Raw genomic sequence first — 10,431 nt, 5'->3', positions numbered from 1 at the left:
GAGGACAGGTGTTACTTTGAGTGGTGGAAGTTGTAATCCGACGCCTCCTCCAAAGCCCGCCAGAAGAGTCTGGGAGGCTGCACCCAGTCATTGCGCGGCCCTGAACTCCCCCGGGTCTGGCCAGACTCTTACTTCCAAAGTTGGAGCTCTCCTTGGTGGGAGGGGGAGGGGAGGACGGTAGCTCAATGACGTCACTCTGGAGCGGGGATAAAGCACTCGGGCCACAGTCGGAGCGAGGACACTGCCTGGGGAGCAGAGTGGGCTGTTCCGTTCGGGGACACTCGTTGTGCACAGGCCGCTCCTCTCTGCGCCCCACTCCCTGGGAGCCAAAGTTCACTCCTCCCAGGCATCATGCCCCAGAACGTGGTCCTCCCGGGCCCTGCGCCCTGGGGATTCAGACTCTCAGGGGGTATAGACTTCAACCAGCCTTTGATCATCACGAGGGTAGGTATTTTCCCTTCTTGCTTTTACTGCCGGTCGAGAACTCTGAAGTCCCGAGTGGCCCAGTGAATGGGTCCCGCTGGAGGGGGAGAGTGACAGGTGAACCCCGAGGGAGAGACAAGGTGGTGTGTGCGGGGGTCCTGGACTGCGGCCTCACAGCTGGAGGGTCTGCAGCAACCTGGTAGTCTGAGGACTGGAGGGTGCAGAGCAACTGAGAGAGTTAATAACGTCGGCTCAAAAGGTCTTTGCATCCTTTCGAGCCCAGCAACTTTCTGAGGAGAGGTAAACTGAGCGTGTGATTTCCCTGGGCTCAGAAAAGGCCAGGCTGCGAGGGCTGCGGTGCTTTCCCACCCTCCGCACCACGTCTTTCTACAGTAACAAACGAGATGGGATCCTGAAAAAGAGAAGGACCAACTCCAGTGATTATTTCTTGGAGCCGGACACGCCTCTAAGAGTTTTTCTTGTAAACTTCAGCGAGGTACTGTTAGTAGGGCACAACCTGGGTTGGTCAAGTTGGAGCCAGTCATATCAGCCCAGACAGGGAAAATATTACTAATGTGTATTCCCGGGTTTCCAGGCATTTTCAATAAATATTTTCCTAAGCTTGGAACTTGGCTTAGGAATCATCACCTATAACTCAAACTACAAAGAAAACTTGTCAGATAATTTAGTTTACCTGATGGAAAGTAACCACTCAGCCTAATAACTCTGAAAGTAATAATCTAATATCATAGTCATTTTTCCTTTCTTAGTGCTCTCTAAAGTACTGTTTTGTCAAGAAAGGTAAAAAAAGTAAAAGTGAAACCTCAAGGTCCTGTAAATTTCTAGGAATAATTCTAAAGCATTATTTGCTCCAGTTGATTTTTTTCTAACACTAGCATTTGCCTTTATAGAAGCTTACTATTATTTAAGTTATCACATATAAAGAATTTAAAACCTTATGTAATAGCATAAACTTTCAAAGTACTATACTTTATTTTCATAATATATACCTGTAGCATATCTTTATTTTCTTTCTTTATTGCTTATACTATATTTTATAAATATATACTTTACAAAATGATTCATTCAGAGATTCTGAACAAGATAATAGCCTTTTTAATTCTGTTCTATTTATATATGAGATTCAGGAAACAAAAACCTTTTTAAAATACACTATCTCAAAGAATGTATTATACAGACACATTTGATGGAACATTTTAAGCTTTGTTTTACATTTTTCAAAATATATAAACACTTCTGGCACATATTTTTGTATGAGAGATGAAAACTTAACCTACCCCTAAAAATGTTAAGTAAATTAAGCAGAAAATGCTTCAGTCATCTGGCTGAGCAATGCCTTTTATGGATTTACCAAAGAAAATAGTTTTCCATTATCTCTACAAAGAAATATTTTAAGTTTCTAGTGTATAGTTTTCATTTGTTTATATTAAATAAATGCTTAAATCTTAACAAAGGATAAATCATATTTACATTAAATCCTGAAAAATTAATTACGTTGTCACATAATCTTTTAAGGATTTACAAAAGAGATATCTTGCTATTATCATGTAACATGTCAACATGATTAATTATATGTTTGAAATTTTGAGTTGTCAACATTATGAACAATTTTTATATTAAAGCACCACTCTTACATTTCTAGAGTTATTTTGATTCCTAACTAGTTTGTATCACACATTATGGCACTTGGTTCACTAACATTGAAAGATTATATATGATTATTTCACTTGATTATGCCTTTTCACTTGAATTAATTTGTTAACTCAAGAAGAGCAAGTAAAATTCTTTTTTTTTTTTTGTATCCCAAGTGTCCCCAAATCAACTAATGTACATAGTAGGTTCTTGTTGAGTAAACAAATGCATAGTCCCTTGAACTTGTATGCCTTAGTGAATAGCTAATTGAAAATATTTCCATTAAAATTATAAGAATACTGAAAATCATTTGGAAAAAGATGAAAAGGTATTACAAAATAAAATCTTCAGTTGTTTTTAATGAGTGAAATTATCCCATGACTTTTATAATTTTTATGTTAATTTTAAAAGGTAGTAAATAATATTGTATGTGTGTCTTTGTACTCATTTCTAATGCCCTAATCTAAGCTCTTTATATGGACTAAACAAACAAACAAAACAGTTGCTATCTAATTGATTCCAACTCATGGCAACTCCATGTTTGTCAGAAAAACCACATTTGTCAGAAAACCTCCACAGGGTTTTCATTGTCTGATTTTTTGGGAGTAGCTCACCCAACCTTTCTTCCAAACTGCCTCTGGGTGGATTCAAACTTCCAGTCTAGAAGGTGAGTTCGTTACCCCTTTGCACCACTCAAGAACACCTCGTGTCCACTAACTCATTTAAATCTCACAATAATCTTATAAGAATAGAACTATTATTATTCCTTTTAGCAGATGAGGAGAATGAAGCTTCAGGTGACTCATTAGCCTGCACCTAACTAGAGAGCTAGCAAGTAGTGGGACAAGATTTGATGGCAGATCTGCTGTTTTATGTGCGGTCGAGTCAGCTCTGACTCATAGCAACCCTATGTACAACAGAACGAAACATTGCCCCATCCTGTGCCAGCCTCACAATCCCTACTGTATCTGAGCCCATCACTGCAGCCACTATGTCAATCCTTCTTGTTGAGGGCCTTCCCCTTTTTTGTTGACCCTCCACTTTACCAAGCACGACATCCTTCTCCAGGGAATGGTCCCTTCTTGCAACATGACCAAAGAAGGTGAGATGAAGTCTGGCCAGTCTTGCTTCCAAGGGGCACTCCAGCTGCACTTCTTCCAGGAGAAATCTGTTAGTTCTTTTAGCAGTTCACAGTACTTTCAGCATTCTTCACCAGCACCATAACTCAAAAGCATCAACTCTTCTTCAGTCTTTCTTATTCATTGCCCAGCAATCACATGCATATGAGGTGATTGAAAATACCATGGCTTAGGTTACACGCCTCTTGGTCTTCAAGGAGACGTCTTTGCTCTTCAGCACTTGAAAGAGGTCTTTTGCAGCAGATTTGCCCAATGCAATACATCTTCTGATGTCTTGACAGCTGCTTCCATTGGCACTGATTGCAGAACCAAGCAATATGAAGTCTTTGATACCTTCAATCTTTTCTCTATTTATCATGATGCTGCTTATTGGTCTAGTTGTGAGGATTTTTGTTTTCTTTATATTGAGGTGTAATCCATACTGCAGGCTATAGTCTTTAATCTTCATCAGTAAGTGCTAAGTCATCCTCACTTTTAGCAAGCAAAGTTGTGTCATCTGCATATCTTATGTTGTTAATGATTCTTTCTCCAATCCTGATGCCACATTTTTCTTCATAAAGTCCAGCTTCCTGGATTTTTTGCTCAGCATACAGATTGAATAAGTGTGGTGAAAGGATACAGCCCCGACACACTCCCTTCCTGATTTTAAACCATGCAGTAACCCCTTGTTCTGTTCAAACCACAGATCTACCTTCCCCCCAAATTTTCATTCTTAAATCCCCCATGTGAAAGATCCCACTTGTGCTGATATTTTCAAGCATGTTTTGTGCCATCCAGTCTATCAATTAATCCTATTGATTCTGTCTTTAATACTTTTGACTCTCTCCTCCTTTCCATTTTTATACCATTGTCCTTATTCAAGGTTTCACCTTGGCTTTTGTCTCCCCTCTCCAATTCATTCTGCCTACTGTTACTAGACATCTTTGGAAAATGCAAAGTTGCTCCTCTCTCCCTTATTTTTAAAAATCGTCCAATGGTATCACCAGTTTATAGAAAATAAAATCTGTAATCTTTAGCACAGTGTCCATAATGTTCACCATCTATTTCAACTCATGTTTCCAACATCACTGCCTCACTGCCCTTTCCCTCTCTCTCTCCCGTGCCTCCTCTCAACTCAAATACAGACCTTGGTGCTGCTACTCTAGACTACTTGATTTCCACAACATATCTGTGCTTCTGCTATCATTTTCTTCAGAATTCTCTTTTCCTCCTCACCCTACTGTCTTCTATGCCTGTGGAAACCCACTCAAATACCACCCTCCAACTGATCTTCCAATAGAAATCATTTCATCCATTTGATTAACATAACTTTTGGCTTATAAACTCTTTTTGGTACTTATGTCTGCAACCATGGATGTTTAAGTACACATGATCCCACCAGGTTGTGTGCTCTCTTAGGACAGGAACTTCCTAATTTTGACCCAGTCAGTATCTACACTTTTCACATGACTTTATTCTCATAAATATATACAAATTGTGTTCTAAAAATACTTCATAATAGAGAATAAATGAAAATTGCTTTAGCATTAGTTACTTCAGGAGCTTTGGTAGCGTAGTGCCTAAGACACTTGACTGCTAACCAGAAGGCTGGCGGTTCAAAACTTACCAGCAACTCCTCAGAAGGAAGGTTGGGCAATCTACTTCCATAGTGATACTGCCTTGGCAATCCAAGGAGCGGTCACTATGAGTCAGATCTGACTCAACAGCACATAACAACACATAACAACAACAACAACATTAGTTAATTCATCTATTTTTAGGTATTACAAAGACTTGAAATACCAATGTCTAGACTTAATGCCCCCAAAAAATCCCATAAATGAGATGTATTCATCAAGTCAACCAAATGAATTTTTGTCCTCCTGCAAGCTACACCCTCATCTCCCTGCCTCACTCTCTACAAATGCAGACTGTAACTGTGATTGTGGTCTTCTACACCATCTAGAACAACTGAAATTACAATTCACAAAATCAGGACCCTGTGGAACTGTTTACAATCCAATTAATCATCTGGATGAATCATTGTATCATTAAAAACATCAGAGTAAAGTAAAATAAATCAAACATCAGATTTCTAAAAACAAATTTCCCAACTGGTTGTGATGCACACAATTTGTAGGAAAGCATTTTCTAGGCAATAGCTGTGCTATTCTTTGGACAATAAAAAAGTTTAGTTTGGGATGATCAACTGGGCTGCAAGTGGGGGATGGGGGATGTGACAAGGCTGTTGTTTCAAACATGATTTGATTCTAGCCTAAGCATTTCAACAAAATAAAGCTTGAGGTTCATATCTTTAAGTGAACTCCTTTCCTTTATTTGCAAGTAGGTTCAGAGTCTCTTTCTTAAATTCTTGGACCACCCAGAAGGTGAATCTACTCTTACATCCAAGTTACAGATTGTTTTTGCAAATGGTCCAATTTGGAGTACAGTTCAACTCCTTTTGTCTACATGGTATAAAATGATTACATACATCTGATACCAATGTGTTCTTTTTCACTTGATCCCTCTTCCCTCTCCTCATCCTTCCCTCTTTTCTGTCCAAAGCCCATTCAGGATCAAGATCATTGTAAGTGAAAATGCTAATTGGACTTGGGTACCAAGTGTCTTCTTGAGTTCTCATGGTGACCCCAAGTGTGCAGAATAGAACTGCATTTCATACAGTTTTCAAGGCTGTGACCTTTCAGAAACAGATCAACAGGCCTTACCTCCAAAGCACCTATGGATGCATTTGAAGTGCCAACTTTTCTGGTGGCACAATGGTTAAGTGCTCTCTGCTAACCAAAATGTAGGCAGTTCAAACTCACCAGCTGCTCTGCAGGGGAAAGGTTGTGGCAGTCTGCTTCCATAAAGATTACAGCCTTGGAAACCCCATAAGGCAGTTCTGCTCTGTCCTACCAGGTCTCTATGAGTTGGAAGCAAGTCAAGGGCAACAGGTTTTTTTGTTTTGTTTTGTTTCTGTTTTCAGTCCAGTGCTTAACCATCTGTACCACTCAGGAACTCCACAGAATGCCAGAACTGAGAATTAAAGGATACAAAATAAAATCTGGATAAAGACCTTGAGCAATTGAAGGTTACAATAACTATTTGATTGGAGACACCTGTTTCAAATGGTAGACTGCATTTTTTTTTTTTAACATCTCAAATTTCTTAGATTACTTCATAATCATTTGGCAGAAATCTCTTTTTAAAAAAATTAAAAACAAGCTGACTACATGTAGGTCAACCTTATGGCAATGAACAATTAACAAGGATACTGTTAATTCTTAATTTTTGCAGTCTTTTACATAGAAAAGTATAATTCTTTAATATAAACTATATTATTCTTTGAAATTTAGGAAGAAATGTTTATAGCTAAATGCAATCATTCCAAGCTAAAACAAATGTAGTGAAAAGGTCAATGTGAATGAAAACTTACTTAAGTTTGCATCTACATGGACACACTGGTTCATATATTCATAACATTCAGATATCCTGCAAATGCGGATTAAGTGCAGAATGTATGTGAAACGCACTGTGGTGGTACAGTTACAACCTAGACATATCCCTATGACCTGAGAATCCCATATGTCAATAGAAGAGAAGGGGCATAAATTACAATTCAAGCTGTTAAAAACAACCTATCCTGGGTTCCATAAGAAAGGTATGACCAAAGAGATAGGAGGGGTCAGTGGCAGAAATTGCCTGCAGGAGAGACATTATAGCCTGAGCTATAAAGTTACACAGACCCAGGCGAGAATCTCATTTTTTGCTGGATGTTTGACCCTTGGTAAGTTTCTTATACTTTCTGATCATCAATTTTCTCATCTTAAACCAGAAATAATTATTTTGGAAGATTATCTTGATTAAGTGAGATAATAGTTCATAATAATGACACAATAATTATACAGTAATAGTTTTCAACCCTGGCTACACATTAGAATCACTCAGATAACTTTGGAAAATTCACTACTTGCAGAGGTTCCGACTTAATTGGTATGGGGTATGGTTCTCTAATGTATATTGTAGCCAGGTGCTGGAGAGATTAGATATCAGAATAGGTATTCATGGTTTATTTTATAATCAACACAGAACAACAGCAGATGGAGTCTCTCACCATTGCTATACCTGCCATGTGAGCAGCCCTTCAGTATTCACTTGTCTTGCTCCATAACTATTTCAAGCATTTCTAGTCTTAACATAAAAATCATATCAGGCTCATATTTGGACTTCCCTTATGTCTCCCACAGTAAGGAGAACGTTCAAGATGTTTTATCTGTGTTTTAAATTAATTGTTTGTTTGTTTTGATTGGGTCCAAATAATAGGTTGATGTGAATAATAGGAATCATCTGAGGTACTTGTTAAAATACAAATTCTCTAGCTCTTCTAGAGATTCTGATTTATGCATAGGGTGTGGAATCTGAGAGCTTTTACTTTTAATAAGAGCCCCAGGTGATCCTTATGATCAGGCAAGCTTGAAAATACAGTGCCAAGTGATTGATTGCAGTATTATTTCCAATTATCTCTGTAGTACTCTTGGTATTCAATACCCTTATGAACTTGAATAATAAATAATTCAAAGAAAAATCTATGCCTCACTTTAGCTCTCTCCTTGCCTTTTTCAGAAAAACATAGTAATAATAAACTGCCACCAATAATATGAAATAATTAAGTTGACAAATATTTCATTTTACTTGGATCCACAATCAATGCCAATGGATGCAATAGTCAAAAAAAAAAAACAAATGATGTATTGCATTGGTTAAATCTGCTGCAAAAATCCTCTTTAAAGTGTTTAAAAGCACAAGGCAGAGGTCAGCACAAAATGATCGAGGCAGTGGAAGAGATAAAGAGGAGCACAAGAGTTAAAGGCAGCAAAAGTGAATAGTATTACATACGCAAGCTCTGGTAGCATAGTGCCTAAAGAACCTAACTGCTAACCAGGAGGCTGGCGGTTCAAACCTACCAGCCACTCTTCAGAAGGAAGACGGGGCAATCTACTTCCATAGTGATACTGCCTTGGAAACCCAAAGAGGGGTCACTATGAGTCGGGTCTGACTTGACAGCACATAACAACAACAACACACAATCCTGCAATAATAGTAATGACAATAATTTATTCATAGATAGACCCTCAAGCTGAACAGGGCTGAGAAGGTGAATGGGACTACACCCACAAGTATACATAGTTTTGACAAAGGATGTTTCTACGCATGCATTTATATGTGCCCCAAATATATCCATGAATATAGTAGAGCATACAGGACCCAATGTTATGAAAACTTCTTAATCATAACCAAACACCTTGAGGGAATGGGTTGCTGGGCATGGGGCCTCTGGACCATAGTCTGTGAAGACACTATGAGGTCAATTGGCAAAATATAGTCCACAAAGACAATGCACTTATTAAAACAATCATATGCGATCAAGTACAGCATTTACCCAGAGATAGAGCTAGGAAAGGATATGAAGAAAGAACAAAGGAAAAGGTGGGTGTAGGGAGGAGGTGAAAAGAATGCTACAGCTTGGGGATTGCAGTAAATACCACAAAACAGAATGTGTGTGGATTGCTGAATGGAAAACCAGTTTTTCTCTGTAAACTTTCACCCAAATCACAATTAAAAAAAAAAAAAAAGTGAAGACTAAAGTGTGCCTAACCAAATCTATGCTGTTCTATATCACTTCATATGAATGCAAAAGCTGGACAATAAATAAGGAAGACCAAAGAAGAATCAATGTCTTTGAATTATGGTGTTGGCAAAGAATATGGAATATACCATAAACTGCCAGAAGAATGAACAAATATGTGTTGGAGGAAGTGCATCCAGAACGCTCCTTAGAAGTGAGGATGGCGAGACATCATTTCACCTACTTTGGACATGTTATCAGGAAGGACCAGTCCCTGGGGAAGGATATCATGTTTGGTAAAGTAGAGGAACAACGAAAAAGAGGAAGACTCTCAATGAGATGAATTCACACAGTTCCTACAACAACGGCCTTAAGCACAGCAACGATTATGAGGATGGTAGAGGACTGGGCAGTGTTTTTTTCTGTTGCACATAGGATTGCTATGAGTCAGATCCAACTCAATGACACTAACAACAACAACAATTCATTAATGAAGAAAAAATATATTTTTGTGATTAAACAGAGTTTAACTTTAAATTACCAGGCTAAGTTAGCAGGTATTTTCTGACCATTAGGCCAGCTGGAGTAGGAAGAGGTGAAGGGATCAGGTTTTCTCCTTCTTCCTCATCTCTCTTTTTTCTTTCACATTAACTCCCCTCTTGAAGGTCTCAGGATAGCAATTGCCAGGTTGAACTCAAGGTCAGAAGTGGGTTCTGGCTGTCACCATCAACCATCTTCTCTATTTGTCATCTGACATAACACTACAGCTATTCCCAACTTAGCACAAGAAGCCACAGGTTACTTAGACAATTTTCCTGCTCTGAAAAACAGAACAGTCTTTCTTGTTCAGCCTGTCTTAGAGAGATTTTTTGATTGTCAATGGCATGAGAAAAGAGTTTTGCCAATATAGCCAATGTAATGTTTTGCTTAAATATAAGATAGTATTATTAATTTTAGTATTCTGTTAGAAAATTCAGTAATGTTCAATATCTAAGTTAAGAACACCAGATGTCTCTGCTTAAAATTTGTGTAGACATACACAAACACAATCCTACCCTCCACTCATCCTAATCAGAGCTAAAAAAAAAAATAATGTTAGGCTTTTCTAAATCAGAATTGAGTGTCACATAAGTAGAATCTACTTAAGTATATTAGAAAAGTTAAGTGGTGCTCTAAAAGCTAACATTGAGCCATGCTTTCTCATGTTTTCACTCAAAGCACTGATTTTGAGAAACTATACCTAGAGAAAATTAAAAGTTTAAGATTATTCCCTATAAATCACATTTGTGATGGGAACTTTTGTTCTTCTAACAATTCTGGGTCTGGGTGAATATTTTAAATGGAAAAACACTAAGATGTTTCCCAAAGGTTTAAATGTAATAACCACCAATTTTGTTCACCTAGTTTCCATCAACTGTTCCTATGGAAAAATGATTGTGATCATTACAGTGAGATGATAAAAGTAAATAAAGTGAGTACAATAAGTACTTTAGTTATGAGGCTGAAGATTTAAGGCACATGAGAATTCATTATTTTAGCAATTTTATTTATTTTGTTAAAATATGAATCGCCCTTAGAGCTACAAAGTTAAATAGAATAGATATCTAGAAT

The 10,431-nt window shown here is 37.9% G+C and overlaps 1 protein-coding gene across 1 annotated transcript in view; it reads left to right on the top strand.

Moving 5' to 3' along the window:
• Positions 1–351: 351 nt before the first annotated feature.
• Positions 352–10,431, top strand: part of PDLIM3 (PDZ and LIM domain 3) — a 33,663-nt gene continuing 23,583 nt past the window's right edge. Inside the window, exon 1 of the mRNA XM_042781990.1 lies at positions 352–444. Coding sequence (XP_042637924.1) covers positions 352–444 — 93 coding nt within the window. The remainder of the gene's footprint in view (positions 445–10,431) is intronic.

The sequence above is a fragment of the Orycteropus afer genome, unplaced genomic scaffold (genome assembly GCF_000298275.1).
Source record: "Orycteropus afer afer isolate SDZICR_OR568_19922 unplaced genomic scaffold, OryAfe1.0 scaffold00215, whole genome shotgun sequence".
Taxonomy (NCBI): Eukaryota; Metazoa; Chordata; class Mammalia; order Tubulidentata; family Orycteropodidae; genus Orycteropus; species Orycteropus afer.
This window is presented reverse-complemented; position numbering and strand designations above follow the sequence as displayed.